Source organism: Neopsephotus bourkii, unplaced genomic scaffold (genome assembly GCF_033783945.1).
Source record: "Neopsephotus bourkii isolate Nb327-2 ecotype Australia unplaced genomic scaffold, CSIRO-AGI_Nbou_v1 NB_1638, whole genome shotgun sequence".
NCBI lineage: Eukaryota > Metazoa > Chordata > Aves > Psittaciformes > Psittacidae > Neopsephotus > Neopsephotus bourkii.
In genome coordinates, this window is record NW_026902113.1 from 4,823,549 (window position 1) to 4,840,331 (window position 16,783).

At 43.4% G+C, this 16,783-nt stretch overlaps 1 protein-coding gene across 1 annotated transcript in view; it reads right to left on the reverse strand.

The window, feature by feature from the left end:
* Positions 1 to 10,733, reverse strand: part of GUCY1A2 (guanylate cyclase 1 soluble subunit alpha 2) — a 143,397-nt gene extending 132,664 nt beyond the window's left edge. Inside the window, exon 1 of the mRNA XM_061374456.1 lies at positions 10,248 to 10,733. Coding sequence (XP_061230440.1) covers positions 10,248 to 10,520 — 273 coding nt within the window. The 5' untranslated portion in view covers positions 10,521 to 10,733. The remainder of the gene's footprint in view (positions 1 to 10,247) is intronic.
* Positions 10,734 to 16,783: the final 6,050 nt, after the last annotated feature.

The following is a 16,783-nucleotide window of genomic DNA, read 5'->3' on the forward strand; positions in this document are numbered from 1 at the left end:
CAAGGAGGTTGTGAATGCTCCATCCCTGGCAGTGTTCAAGTCCAGGTTGGACGAGGCCTTGGGTGGTATGGTTTAGTGTGATGTGTCCCTTTCCATGGCAGGGGGATTGGAACTCGATGATCTTAGGGTCCTTTCCAACCCTAACCATTCTATGATTCTATAATGATTTAGTAGTATTTGGTATGCATTACAAAAGGAATAGTCACATCAGCTCAATGTTTGTAAGGGCAAATCAAATTGTGACATGCCAGTATTGCTATAGTTAACTGTAAATTAATCCAAGAATTGCTACACCAAATCATACCCAAACTCCATCTGCAATGATGATATACAAGGTAGAAGGGAACACTGGAGATATCCAGACTGATCTCTTGCATGGCAGAGGCTGTAGGACTTCCCTGAATTAATTCAGAAGCCAGACATTATGCCATAGTTAATCCTAATGTGTCATAATAAATAGTAACACATCACCAAATCAATGAATCATACAGGTTTCATGGAACTTCTGGAGGTCTTTCCTGCTCAATGTAATTTTGCACCCCTGTGAAAAGTCTGGCTCCATCTTATCTACACACCCTGATTAGGTGGGTGCACATTACATTAAGATACCCCCAAAAACTGTATTCTCTTAAAAGCTGAACAGACACAGCACCCCCAGCCTCTCCTCAGATGTCAGGTGCTCCATTCCCTGACCATCCTGGCTGCTGGCACCCGTAACAATCCCTGAGGCATATGCAGAGGTAACTAGTTGCTAATTCAACTTTGTGACTGATGGCCACCTTATGAGCCATCAGGTCTAGTCAATATCCTACACACCACCCTAAGCAGGCCATATCTCACCAGTCTGGCTCTAATGACACTATGGGTGACCATGACAGACTTTTCTAGAGTCATGGTAGACAGCATCCCTCCATCCACTGAGCCAGTTATCTCAAGGTCTCCCCTGGCTGTATCACTGGTGCCCATAATGCGTGAGCAGCAGGGGTCGTAGTCTCAAGAGACAAACAAGCTTTGGCAGCTTCTTCGCAACGCAATGTCTGAGCTCTTGGCAAGCAACGAACCTCCTGAGGCAGCAAGTCAGGCTGGTGAATGAGTGCCTCTGGCTCTTTAGGAGAAAGCTTCTGATACCTACCACCCTCCTTTTCTTGAAGCCTCTAAGGGTTGAGGCTTAGATGGCTCTGATGCCTCATCTCAAGGGAGGTCACGTCTCCCACTTATTTCCAGGGTAGTGTAACTGGTGAACCACTGGTGGAAAAGGGGGCTTAGTTGTGTTGTCAGAAGTAACAAACTTCCAGCCTTCTCCATCTCAGAACTTTATATCCTTCACCCTCAAGGGTTATCTCTATTTCCTTTCAACATGGGGCTCAGGTTCTTGGCTCTGCAAGGCCTCTGGAAAGACCTGTCCACCCTCCCTGATGTGTACAACCTGCTCACCGTCTACCACAGCTCTTCCACGTGGCACCTCAATGCTGTTATCAGAGCACGCTGTTGTTGCACACCAGCAGGCAACATCCCTGACCGTTGCAGCCCTGCCATGGCAGTGACTGTTATTCTACCAGCCACTGCTATTTGCAGGATGCACTCATGGAGAAATCTGCCCTTCTTGTTAGATCTCACTCTGTTCTCCAGTAGTGCAAAACTCATCTAGAGATCCTGAAACTAGAGGAATAATAGCTCTTCAAAAGCACTTTTATGACTAATTGGAGAAAATCCTTATGAAGATACTTGTCCAAATGAACTTAAAATATTCTTTCTTTTTTTTTTTTTTTTTTTAAATTCAGACAACTTCCTTTTAAAATGGATTCCAGTTTAAACACTATGTACAACTGGGGGGATTTTAGGGGGTTTAGTTTTGGGGTTTTTTAGTTTAATTTTCCCAACTTTTAACTTCATTGCTGCCAGTTTTATAGACAAAGAGAAGGGGACTTCCACTTTAACTGCGTCTTTTGTTTTAAATGTCTTTCCTAAAGCAATCAAAAGTAAGCTTTCCAATCTTCTCAAAGGACAAAGATTTAAGCCTATTCCCTAGCCATTCTCTGTTGCTTCGGAAATGTCTTTCATTTGATTGCAACTCCTTCAGAAATAAATGGTAGGGCTCATCTGCCCAACTGTAGGCACCCAAAGTGATTCATTTCATCCTACGGTTGGTATCTAATAGATGTCTGAAGACTCAGTCTTTAGAAATACCCGTTTCTTTCTTCTGTCTAGAAAATATGGTGAGTGATTGCTTTGGACTTAGACAACTTTTAAATGTTTAAGACAGACAAACCCCATCCAGAGGTGGCAGACCAGCACACAGTGCCTTAGATGACTCAGTCTAGATTTACATAAATGCAGTTTCAAATTTTCCATCCCGTTCCTTCTGCATCCTAAGATAACCAAATAGAATTAGAAAACAAGGGGACTGTACAGAACAGGAAGGTCTGAGCCAAGAGAGCAGCCAGGTACAGGGACAGCTTCTCCTTAACCCTAACAAGGCTTCAGAGACCTTCAAGGAAAGCTAAGTGGCTCCTAGCTGAGCCTCAGAAGTGCTTCAGCAGTCAGGGTCATGAAAAATCGAATGCTTAAAATGTTAAACATGGAAGTTGAAGCACTGAAGAGCGTAATAGGCTCAGCAAGAAACCACTTTGCTTCTTTCGCAATTTCTTTGCGGAAGTCCGTTGGGTCAGGGGGCTCCTCTAGACTCTTGTGCCCTGGGGAGCAGCAAAGTCCTTCCTAGAAGAACCCACACTACTGCATATGGCAGACACACATTAACACAGACATCAGCCAAAACAGCACTTCAGTGCTGGAAGTTTTACATGCTTCAAATCTGTAGTGTTCAATCACTAACTCAGCAGATGTGCAAGACTTTAATTGCCAGCTTCACTGCTGGTGATCATTCACTAATGAGTAACATTACTTTTCCCATATTGCAGAACCAATTTTAGTCAAGTCTTCCTGCACAGGTGATTACAGATCTCTAAGCACACATGAGTAGGTGTGCACCTGGCTCATCCAGAAGAGATAACTGGCAAAAATAGTCATTTTCACATCCAGTCTGGGGGTTTTTAATATTTACCCCATGATCATGAAAGCAGTGGAAAATTATTCTTCCCCTGTCCTTCTGGTCACCAAAATAATGGTGTTAATGGCTGTAAACAAAGCCTCCAGCTGAAGGCAAAGAGTTATCACATTCCCAAATGCCAGGAGTGGGGAGATAAGCACTGAAATTGATACAACTGGGGAAAAGAAAAACTGAAAAGAAAAGAAGGCTCCTTTGGCATCTGAGAATTTTCTGATGATGGAGAAAGAAAGAAGGCTCCCTAGCAGGTCCTTCAGATCCTGCACAGCCAGGATCCCTCCCTGTCCCCTTCCCAATAGCTGAAGAATGGTATGAAAAGGCACAGACATAAATCAGAAATGCAGAGGCAGACCCCCAACATAATAAAATGAAAATTAAAAAAATCTTCTAAAAAAACTGTTTTGGGGTTTGATAGTGCTTTTGATAATATCAGGAAAAGAAATATTTTTACTCTCTAGTTTCTGAACCTTTAGGGTGCAGTCCCTTTTTTCTCTGTAACTGTATAAGCTAAAAATGTGTTTTTCTTCATATAAACCAGCTTCCTGATTCCAGAAGTTTGTGCTTTAGATAAAAGCACCAACTGCTTGCAGACCATGACTAGTGCCAGATTTGGGTGAGATGCAGAAGATGCAGAATCCCCAGGAGCGGACTGTTTGGGGATCCAAAGCGGGATGTCTGACAGCTGGAGGCAAAACAGGCTGCCTTGCAACAGCTCACAATGATCCAGACACGTCCAGACAAGGGACCTGAGCTCAGCACCACCTAAACCTGAAACCATTTTGCTCCTCAGTTTAAGTAAACTGGGGTACTCCTCAGAGTACATACTTGCGCACATCACAGAAAATGCCTTATTAAATAACATTAAAACTAAGAATTTTATCCCATATTATTCTATGGCTAGAACAATGCAAACACTGAAGAAATAAAGCAGAACTGAATAATAATTAGAAATTGTAACTCCTGCATTCCCAGCTGCCTTTCAATTACAAGAATCAGACATTATGGATAGAAATTGACTATTACAGCATCTAGTCTAACTTGTTGACAGCGACGGATAAATATCTAGGGTGCTATCCATTATAATACTGGCTGAGATCACTTTATTCATCTTTGAATTTCACCATGTCTAAAATGGATAGAAGATATTGTCTGTGCTGCAGAAAGAATCTATTCAGTATGTGAGAATATAATAGATGATCTATTGCTAACACTACCTGTTCATGTTTTGATGCAACTCGCATCTACTACATAAAATCATCGGTGCTACTCTAGCAGACAGATAGGAAATGAAAGGCTTTACACATCAGTCCTTCTCAAGGAATTTATTCTTCTGGGGTAGAAAATAACCAATTTTCTCAGTATGACTGAACCTAATTTCATATGCAGAGCTGCAAAGTTGCTTATCCCTTGAGACCTATAGTCAAACCACAGATTTTTTAATCTTCATTTTGAAACTTACAGTTTGAGAGTTAGCAAGCAGACGTGTCTAGAAAGAATTTGGATATGAGATGGAACAATTTTGTTTACTCAAAGCATTTTATAACAGCCTTTAACATTAGCACAAGAGCTAGAAGTAAAGAGAGGAATTTCCTCTGTGTTAACATTACAGTTTCCCCAAGAGTATACTGGACCGCTGCGAAGTGGAAACTTGTCTTTGCTCAAGCATCTGCAAATCAAAGACATTCACTCTCACAGTGATGCAGCCATGACTGCACGCTGCTATTAGGGCATATACTGATGATTATAACATTCCCTCCTACTTTACAACATCTTTCTCTACTATTTGTTCTAAGCACTAAATGTCAAATAAACTCACGCTAAATAAAACTTCATCAGAGTAAATACAATGGCTGCAGGCTGTTGGATGCAGCTTAACTCATTTGCTTAATATTTCATTTGCTGAGGTTAAATGAGATGTCAAACTATCAAACAAGACAAACAAAGCCCACCATGGTGCTCATATTGATAACATTTTCCAGAATGTTGCTGTTTAAGACACCTTAAACAGCTCTGTTCCAAGGTATGAAACAGCAGATTGACTGGCTGTGGACTGCTTGTGTGACCTTGTGTATAAATGTTTTTCTCTCTGTTAAGTTGAAAGATACTCAGCAAAAGTCTGATTTTATTATACTTTATCAGCAAGATAGCCGGAAGTTATTCCTACAATAGTAGAACTGAGATATACCTGATGGGTTGATGTGAGTCATACGGAGCTCAGAATACTTGTGGAAAATGTTTACAAAATCTCATGTAAAATCAATTTGTTATTTCTCCTGCTAGTGGCAACAATTTGTTATCGCTACTAAAAAGAGTAGTTATCCCTCAAGAGTAAGTGGTAGAGGTTTATGATAGAGCCAAGTTCAATTTGAGCTGCTATATTGCAACTTCTCTGCCAAAATTGCACCAGGGCTCACTGGAGAATTCACTTGCAATTAAACAATTCAAAGTTACAGCAGTCCTGTGACATAAATAATAGCCTACATGCTAACATAAGCGACTGTCTTCAGGTTCGCTTTTCTTCCACTGTCAGGAAAAAGGTTCCTGTTCAATAAGACAGTTCTTAAATTCAAACTATTTGGTGGCAGCCAGTAGCAGCTTTGTAAATTAAACAGGAAAAAAAATGTTCTTCCTTTAATTTGTCTCCAACTGGGCCTTTAAAAAATAGCAGGAATAATTCTGAATGAACAGAAAAGTATATTAGAAGCAACATTCACTTAATGCTTCTAGTTCAAGCAATGAGCTACATAGGCCATTCAGAAAATCAAACAGAAATGTAAGTCAGTTTAATGCTGTGTGATGTTGTAATTCTCTTTCCAGAATGATCAGTACAGCGCTCAGGGGGACGCAATCTCCTCTGAATGCATGCCCAGTCACTTGCAGCTCCTTCAGGGTAGTCCCTGCCCCTTAGATGGGAGCAGAATATTTGACTGTTCAAATCAGTGACTTTTTTTTCTTTTTTTCCCTAATTTTGATTCTATTTTCAGCCTGGTATTGGATACAAGTCAAGATAGAACTGGAGCAAATGTGAAAATTGCTGCAAGACACTAAAGAGTAAAACTGTGGCCATCGATGCCAGGATATCATTCCTATACAGTGGAGCTCTTAAAGGCAGAAAAAATATGCTGATAATGAACAGCATATACTGTCATCATCTTTAGTTATAATTAATCAAAATTTCTATCACTGTGGGTGTAAAATTCATCCTTTAAAGTGGAACACAATAACAAAGCTAGAATTAAAAGAAAAATTTATCATTAAATTTGCTTGTGATGTACATATAATTATTTTAGTATTTACCTTCAAAAACACTAAACCCAGCCCAGTGAGAAGAGCACCTGTTTATTTTGACAGCAGCAGGATCTAGCTCCAGATTCATTTGATTGAGAACATAACCAAAGACTCTTTGATGGTCTTTCAGATGAAGGAGGACAGAAGGGACATCTGTGCCCAATCAGGAACACGATTTAGGAACATGTTAGAGTGGATAGGAGCTGCCTATGCACTTACAGGCTCAGCTTTGTGGGAACATCACAGGGATGAAGGGCTGTGAGAAGTCAGAGCCACACATGGGCAATAAGCATGGAGCACCATTGTGATCTTGTGAGCTAAAGGAGTCACAAGAGCTGAGTGTGTGCAATGCCAGCATTATGGCACTGAGTAACTAAGTCTGGTGCCACAAAACATCATCTTCACACTCAGATGCCGAGCACACCATGGCTTGGCACAGTGTCCCTCACCCTTTGGACTGCAGCACCTGGCTATGCCCTGCTGCTGGGAGACCCTCAACCCTCCTGCTACCAGTGCTCTTGCTTATTCAGCAAAATGGTACTTGAGGGGGCAACAGGGCAGCAGCTTGATGTGACGTTCAGCATACACATGGTTAGTTTGTTGGGTGTGGCTGTGACCGACAGTTGCCTCTCTTCTTGCATCACTGCTGCTCTGCCTCCCAGCCCAGCACACCCTGCTTCCCTGACCCTCCCCAGCAAACACAAATGCCAGCGGTAGGGTACATGTGGAGATCTGCTCACACTCCCCATCACCACATGCTTTTCCGCAAAATATGGGGCTATTTTCGTGGGAGTTGAGCCCTATAGGAACTAGCCTTCTGGTTCCAGCTGTTAAGAAAGAGAAGGTTTGGGCTAAGCAAGCTCCAGATGAACAGTGTCCAACCTTCAATCATTCAGGCAACACCAGGGAACATTTACAAACCCACAGGAAAATAAAATTACCCTGTGCTGATTGAGGATCAGGACCTAACATCCTCTAATATAACAAGGTATTTAAGAAGTAAGTTGGAAAATCATGTGTGCTGGAAAGTGCTAGAAGCTGTTCTCTGCAAGTAAGCAGAAGGGGTTGGATTCAGTGCTGCAACACAGCAAGGTTCACTTTTCAGGTTTTGTCCACAGTTCCAGAAAAAGTAATATTTGTGCAAAATACAAAATGCAGTAACTTTTTTTCACTGTTTTAGCATACGACACCTCAAATACTGCATTACTGCATATTACTCTACAGAATTACTTTCCATTGATGATTAGTACAGTTGTACTAACTCCTGAATGCATCGTGCTGAAGATATTAATATTTTCATACACATTTGTGCACTACCACTCATCAGGCCTAGCCTGCTTGCACAGCTTTCTTGCCATTCGGCCCCATGGCCGCCTCTCTTGCTCAGTTCCTTCACACTTTGGGTGCTCCTTCTGCTCAGTTCACGACTCCCCACATCCCTAGAGCAGATCTTGTTAGCCCCTGATACTGCCACACTGAAACACCACCAGCCTAGAGACCTGTCTGCATGCCATGGTAAGTGTTAAACACACACAGAAATTTTCCTTGGTGAAAACACACAAAAAGTATTTTCGTCAGTATTTCAATCCTAGCTGTTGCTGAAAGAAAGCACAAAATTAAGGCTAAAGAACCTGTAGCATCCTTCAACTTTGAAAGTGTTCAGCACTGGGGTGGGGACAAATGGCTGCTGCATTCCTGCTGGAAAGGAAAACATCAAGCCATTGCAGGCAATATAGGTAGTATATACATTCACACACACTCCTATGTACATATATGCATGTTGATATAGTTACTGAAGACCCATATCTATAGCATCATAGAATGAAGATATAATTAGAGCTTTTTGTTCAGAAGCAACATGTCAATGCAACCTTCAGGCTTGCCTTTCAATTTTACAAATAATGGAAATGAGTCCCATTTGACACTAATTTTATAGGCAAAGTATTTCTTTTTTTTTTTTACTTCTGATTAAAGTTATTTCTGATTTTTTATTAGCAGATATGCAAAAAATATCAAAGCACTAGACATATGGTAACTTGACTTGTTGCAAGAAGGCATCTATTCCGTATCACAGAACAGATTCTTAGTAAAGAAAAGATGCACCAAAATAATAATGCACCTGAGCTGTGATTTATCAGAGTGAAAAATGAAAAGACAGCAGACTGATTCTCTTTGTGTACCAGGACTGTGACAACATGACTTTTAGACTTAATCACATTAATTTATGCCAAAATGTGTAAGATGAGAGTGAAGCACCAGTTAGGATGCCAAGATAAAAAGGGAAATTTTAAGCAATATGTATCACATTAAAATTTAAAAAGAACACAGTTGTTCAGCAATAAGGATTGCTATAATTAGCTCCCAAGGAAACCATGGAAGCTGTTGTTTGGGATATCAAAACCAGGCTGGATGAAATTTTTGCATTCTTAAATGAGATTTCTCTGATAGCAGGGAAGAAAGAGGACTGGAAGATCTACCAAAGTTTTCCTTTTAATTCAGAGCATGCTTATTTTGAAAACACATTCAACGATCCATCATAGCTGGAAAACTGTGGTTGTCTTTTATAGCAACTTAATACAGGTGGTAACAGTCAAAGCTGAGAAAATACAAATACTCAGGTTATCTAAAAATACTGCACTGAGCTACTTCAGAATAATTCTAATATTTTGGGTAACACATGCTCTAATTATACTGTTGCATTATTATAAAATTAAATAGCTTCTTTTTTTTTCTTTTGTACTAAAACAAGACGGGTCACCTGAGATATCATCTATTAATACTAGCATTACAAGACCAGATTCCCAGTGGCAAGGGAAAAAATCAATGGGAAAGAAAAGTCCTCACTGAAGCTGGATTACCATTAGCTATGTAATGCTCTGCTAACTTCTCTCATTAAGCAGCTTGTCTACTCCCACCCAAACAGGTCAAGAAACACCCTAAAAAAGAAAGCCTTAAAACCAAAGCAAGGTGACAGCTGATAGTGAGGAGACTCTTAATTTCCAAAGCTGGACAATAATGATCCAATGCCACAATAGCAACTGGTTTACAGATCAAGACTACTTGTTGCCATTAATGTTTTACACCTAAACACATTAAAATATCTCAGAGACCAAAGAAACATTCAGGTGCAGCTGAAACTTTATGAGGAAAATGTAGTGATGATCATAGAAGCATTTACACAGGTGTAGCACAGTCATAACAGAAAGGCTGGAGAAGGACCTCCTGTTTTACATTAATCTAGCAGAACTCCTGAGCCACTCATTTCAGTCACAGAGTGATACAAGCGTACATTACGGGTCCTATCCAAATTCACTTCTTTCAGCATACGCAATGCTTCACTGATTCTCAAATACAGGTGTAGCTACCCAGATAAGCGTTAAGTCACAGATTTCAAACTACATTGTGGATACACTGATCTCTCAGAATGTCAGCACATCTGGCAGGCACAGAGAAATCTGTTGCTGAAATATTTCTGAACACAAAGTCGAAACTTTTTTATCTCCCCTACTGAATACAGAAAAACCCTCCCAATGCAAGAAGTTGACATCTCCCCTACGCTGAAGGAAGAACGTGCATGCCATGTATCACAGAGATGCAACTTTTTATATTAAAACGTTGCTAGCGCCAGATAGAAATAAGCACTTCATGATTTTACGGCTGTAATTTAGAGACTCGGCGGAAACCACAAACCCAGCTAAACCGGCAGCGCGCGTATTTGTGCCTCCCGACCCGATTTCCAGCACCGGGCTGCCGAGATCGTCACTCCCGCAGGTTTGCGGGGCCGGCCGGCAGGAGGGCGCGGGCACCGCCGCCTCTGCCCCGACGCACACCCGACCCCCGGAGCTGCCGCCGGCAGCACGGGGGACCGGGACGGAGCCTGGCGCGGGGCACTCACCGCGGGGGCCGTTAGCCGGCGGATGCTCTCGCCCAGCGAGTCCAGGTTGACCCGCCGCCGGCGAAGAGCGCGGCGGGCTCCGGCGCTGGCCGCGGCGGCGGCGGCGGCGGCGGCGGTAGCGGCGAAGGGGGTGTCGGGGTGGCCGGGGGGGCTGCGGCTGCCGTTCCAGCAGAGGCGGGACAGGGGACACTCGCCCTCCTCCTCAGGGCTGGTCTCCGGGCAGTCCGAGCCCAGCGAGCTGAAGGACTCCGAGGAGATCTTGCGCCGGGACATGGTGCCGCGGGGCGGCGGCGACGGCGGCTCTGCTCAGCGCGGGGCGGCGGGCAGCCGCGGAGGGCAGCTCCGAGCCCTGCGGCCGCAGGGACGGCCGCCTCGCATGGCCGCGGGTGCCCCTGGGCGGGAGGCACAGCCCGCGCCGCTGCCCGGCTCCGCGCTTCGCCGCGCCGGGCCGGGAGAGCAGTGGGTGCTGCGCGGCGCCGCGCCGGGAGGATTTAAAGCGGCGGCGGCGGCTGCTGCCCTCCTCTGCCTCTGCCGCCCGCCCTCGCTTCCCCTCCCCCGGCTCCCTCACTGCTCCGCGGGAATCACGTGTTGTTCGGAGCCCTTTCCCCCTCCTCCTCCTCCCTCCGCCTGCCCCCGCCCCGCTCGCCGCCTGCCACGCTCAGCCCCGCTCGCCGCGGCCCGCAGCCGCCTCCGAGCTCCGCTCCCCGGCGCCGGGGGGGAAGCGGCCCCCGGCAGCACCGCCCGGGAAGGCCGACGGCCGAAGCCGGCTGCGGGGAGGGAGGGCAGGGCGCTGCGCTCCTCTCGTTGAGCTTTGGAGCCAGGGGAAGGGGAGCGGGGAAGAGGACAGATATCCCCTCACGGCTCCGCGGGGAGCGGTGCTGCCCGCGCAGTGCTGGGGCACCCGGGGGTCCTCGAGGTACGGCCGCCCCGGCTTCGGCTGAGCGCGGCCGCCGCCCGTCCCGCTGGGTGCTGGACAGCTCCCTGAGCCTGACGCCGGGAGAAGCCGGTGCTCGTTTCCCGGGCAGTTGTTGCCGCCAGCGAACTTTCCCGACTGGCGTTCGGAAGCTTAACCTTAGGAAAAAAATGGTTTTAAAAGCAGGGAAGTCATGATGCTGCCATCGGTTTTCAGAGGCAAAAGTTCTTATCTTTGTGATAGCACTGCTCCCACGAAGTCATGTCCGAGAGAGAAACATGGACATGCGGGTCATGTCCAAAAAGGAAAAGAGGAAACTGATTTCCTTCTGCTGTAGCAGCCCTGTGCTACAGCCTTGCAGAAAGAGAAAGGATGTGGGTAGAGGACACACAGCAGAGGAGCTTGGATACAGGATGGCACCCTTGAAGACAATGCGAGGTGTCTCCTTCCCAACATTCCCTACCAATGGAGGCAGTTTAAAGACACCTGGGGAGTTTCATGGCAATAATGGAAACCCACATAGTCCTTTCTCAGCAGAAAGGCTGCCAGGAAACATGATTATAGCTGTAGTGGTTTGTCCTACCTTCAGGGAAGACAGCTTGCCATTACCGTTGTTCAAACAAAACTTATTTTAAAGGGCAGCAATTTTAAGATAGCTTTTACTGTACCTATCCCCTGTATTATGTTTTACAACCTTATCCTGTTAAATGTCTAAACAAGAACCCACTGGAGAGACTGGGAAGATTTGCGCAGGTAGGAAGAAGCTTCTGAGTGCGACCCTAGAAACATGTCTCCTTTCAAGAAGGGACACAGGTCTGCAGATAAGCATGCTGGTTTTAACAAGGGCACAACATCCCTTTGCCAGGGTATTGCTTTCAATGTTGCCGTCCTTGTTTCTCTTGGCTCACCCAGTTTCTATATTTTTTTTTTCTTTTTCTTTTTTTCTTATAGAAATATATATGGAGTAAGATAAGCAATGACTCTCCTTTCATCTTGCCATACTTTCTAGGACTTGAAGCCTTTGGCTTGAAAAGATGTATAACAAAGCCAGCGTGGTCCATACTACCTTCTGTTGCTTTAGTAAATATTATGCCTGGATACAGAGATTTTCTTTCTGCAGTCCTGGTGATGCCCTCAGCAGCTCTAAGACAGGAACCAGCCATGACTTCACCTGAAAGTTAATTCACACATGAGCTTCCAGATCTAATGCCTTCCTCTGTCTTTCCTCTTTTAGGGAATAAACAGTATTCGTCAGTGCCTGAGTGCAGAGAGATGAGACAGTTACTCTGTCTTCATCTTCTTCCCTCTGAAGAAATCATTTTAACAGTTTCTTTGAGACCTGTGCCATAAGCCCCTGCCTGCTCTTCAGCCAAGCTCCTCCTATTGAGGGGATTCAGGAATTAAGGGGTCTGGAAGGTGTCCTTTGGTGTTGAACACTTTCCCTATCACAGGTACTCTGTGTTATTATCTCTCTTTACACACTTCAGTTTCCATTAAACGCCCTTCTCATTGATCATATCGTACAGTCCTCAGTGAAGCGACTTCAACTGGTTTCCTTGCTGATGCAGTGACAGCGACAACTGGGTAAGAGCTACATAGCTTAGCACTGAAAATGCAAATACATATTTATAAGTCTAAACTGCTAAACTACCAAAGTGTCAACTGGTTCCATGTGCAGTACTTCAGCTGTAGGGTAAGCAACTCGCCTGTGGGCATATTTGCATTTTATTCAGCACTAGAGAAAAATGGTTTCGAGATGACAAAACCGACACTTTTTATGTCTTCAGTTTCCTCTTTATCTTAAAGTAGCACTTTCCAATGCAAGTCATCATTAACGTTTGACAGAACTCTTGAGTCACCCCTGCATCATTAAAAATTCATGCCCCCATGGCCGTATTCATCTTGTGTCTGTAATGTATACACCTGAAATAGGAAGGTAAGTTCTTTGCCTCAGTGACTGTTTCTTGGGTCAGAATCATTATAACTGAATGCACTCATAGCAAACTAACTCTTTTCAAGAATGTAAAAGACATTATCCTTCAGCATGTAGATGCTGAAGTTCACCATGCAGAGTAAAAAAACCCGATTGAAGGTTCAAGTCTTCTATTGCCTCAGCTGAAGCACCACTTTGAGTAAACCCAGGCACAGTGTCACTATTCACTGGCTATTAGGTTCAGCTATGATCTTTAAAACTTGTGGAAGCAAGCGTGATACCTGCCTGATCTGGTTACAAAGATGTAAGTAGTTTGCATACTGCAACTGTGTTTGGGATTCATGATACAGAATACACAGAAATGGATAAAGGCATTAGCTGTAAAAGTAACAAACACCTGCACAAGATGTCTTGAGCTAAATAGGAATGGACAGGAGAAGATCCAAGATGATGCAGGTCTGGAGGCCAGTCTCGTGAGCCAACAAGTCATTCAGATCCTGGTTAATTATTCTGATTTTGTTCCCCCTGATCTAGATACAGCCTTGGCGAAAGCTAAATACCACAGAGGGTTGGCTGCTTCATCTGACAGTCAAATGATTTTGACAGCACATAGACATAGGCAGTTACAGCACATAAGACAACAAATGTTCTTTCATATATGTTTCATCAGCACTATTTTTTAGTTGGCACATTACTGGATGAATAGAAGTGTCTGCAAAATGTATAAGGTTCACCAAAATAGTGCCTATGTAACCTTTCAGTCATTAAAACAGAATGCAATGTGTGCATGTATATGCATACTTTGAATTTTTTTACCATCTTTAATGCATAACTGCTCTTCTAAGAAAATTACTTTGAAACACACAGGGGAAGTTTAGATTGGATATAAGGAGGAAGTTCTTTACTCTCAAGGTGGTGAGGTACTGGAATGGGTTACCCAGGGAGGTTGTGAAATGCTCCATTCCTGGCAGTGTTCAAGGCTGGGTTGGACAGAGCCTTGGGTGATATGGTTTAGTGTGAGGTGTCCCTGCCCATGGCAGGGGGGTTGGAACTAGATGATCTTGAGATCCTTTCCAACCCTAACTATTCTATGATTCTATGATTCTACGATTTTATGCATTTTTATCTGTTTCCAAAACTTTGTCTTGGCGCTTGTAAGCAAAACTCACAATACTGAGTTCAGACAGAAAATGCATGGTCTTTACTTGCCATCATTATATTATTATGTTATTACTTTTATTTACAAATGCTGTTTCTCTGCAGTTCATAGAGCCTTGGAAGATTAAAATAACAAAAACAACTTCATCATAGTGCACTGCATTGCCCTGTCTGCATGTGTTGAGAAAATGTTAGTCTCAGAGCTGCTAGAAGAAACTATTTGAATTAATCCCTCTTAGGAATTAGTTGCATATATCTCATACATCACATATATATTTGATATTATTTCACCTATTACATGGCATGGCTTTTTATAATTATCTTTTTATAGTACTGCTGAACCTATAAGTACTTAATTTTCCTTTAATAGAAAAGATTGTTGTCCCGGGATCAATGTCTCCCACAGAGAAAGTAAACATCTGTTTTGCAAAGCTTTTCTAAAGCAGCAGGAGACCATTATCCTGTGACAACATTCTATTACAATTACTTTATTGCAGTCAGGCAAAAAGAGTGAAGTGTAGCAAATTTATTCTTTTTTCTCATTCTGCCAAACATTCCTGTTCTTTATCCAATGACTTCCATCTGGAGTATTGTCTGGAAGGATGGCTGGGGCATTCTGCCATTTGTCATTAATGTTTTGTTGAATTATGATTGGCTTAAGGAGCAGATCAATTTTGTGTTTCATCTGCTCAGACATAAAGTTTATGTGCAAGATGCAGTAGATTCACATTGCCCGGCGTTGATGTGCCAGTAATCAGGTTATGTTTGAGTCCATCACGTTGCACGGTGTATTACTGGAGGAGTAATGAATCTATTTTGCACTGCAAGATATTACTTAATGAAGGCAGCAGAATCTGGGTCTTAATGCTCAAAAAATCTCCTTAATTTGCAACCCTCAGCACACTTTTAAAGTTTGGTTCTTGTGGATGAGAAAAGCAAAGCAGTGGTGACTGATACCACGAGTCTCACATTACATAGCAGATCAATAGCAGCATCAAGAATTCCTTGTTGCCTAATATAAGTTCAAGACAGCTTTATTCAGAATCAATTGGCTTAAAACATGAATGGCCAGCATCAGATCCATTCATAATTCCAGGGATTTCACTGTATCAGCTTCTCAAAGAACAATTGAAATGAGATGTCAAGGCTGTGGAAGGAGATATGTTGCATTGACATCACTATTTCACAAACAAACAAACAAACAAAGGTGGAGGAAGCTTTGCTGAGGGAATGAAAAAAAGAATAAATAAAAAATGCCCAAATACCAGTGCTTTGACTCAGATGATTAGGCCAGTTTGAGACTGCAAATCTCACGAGAACTTCTGACTGCACACAGCTTCAATTAATTGTCTAGAAAGAACACACAGCTGGCTAAACACTCAGATTTAAAAATTAAACTGTAAAAGGAAATAATATAGCACCACACTCAAACCTTCTTGTTTCCATTGCACTTGTACAGAGAGGCAGATTTACTGAATTCAGCACTGGGTGAGGTAAATTGAACCTTTTCTTGATGAGCATTTGTTCTGTGTCCTGAGTATTTTACACTGAGGGCAGCAGGTGATGGAGGCCTCAGGTAACAGAGGTCACAGTATCACAGTATCACAGTATGTTAGAGATTGGAAGGGACCTCAAAAGATCCCATGAGGTCTTCCTCAGCTACTTAGAAACCTCACCCAAATCCATTTAAAACCAAAACAAAAAGATGCTGATGGGCATCCTATATGATCTAGATCTACCACACCACAGCACTCTTCACAACTCAGTCAAGCCACTGTTTATAGAAGAACAGTTCTCTACAGAAGCTACTTTGTTTTCACTCTAGCAACCATATATATCCTAGATAGACGTCCTGTCTATGAGCAGTTTCTGCAAGGATATTGATGTCACCAATAAGGTTAATCCGAAGAAAATACACTGGTAGCTACATACAGATTCAAGTAAATATTCTTTCAAGCATTCTCTGTTTTCTCTAGACTCCTGTAGGAGCTCCCTGCACTTTTTATACATCACGAGAATCCAAGATGGCAAGGACTTTAAGAGCATCTTATGTCCTGCACAGGAGGCTGAGTTAAACCAGGACCCTTATATCTCTGAAATGGCTTCTAGGACTGCCTCTTGCCCCAAGAGAAAGCAGATCTGATGCCCATGAGGCAGGATGCTCCTCATGTCCCTGTGTTCTGGCTTGCTTGTAAAAATTCTACTTGGTGGTCTCTCACATAGTGTACAATGGTTTCTAGGCAGCCTTGTGGTGTTCACTAGGCTGGGAATGGGCCGGGAAATCATAGAGCAGCACCTAAAAAAAAGGAGTTAGCAGATAAGTCTGGGGAAAACTAGGGTAGTCATGAAGTACTGACCAGGTTTTTACCAGGTTTGCACCTGACCTTATGGAAGAGTAGTTTGCAAGGCAAGCAGTGCAGCACAGCATCTGGGAGATGACCAGCCTGCAGCAGAGATTGTATGAGGAGGGTTTTTCAACCAGCTCATTCAGGACCTATCTGGGAGTGTGATAGCAGGTTCTACCAAAGGAGG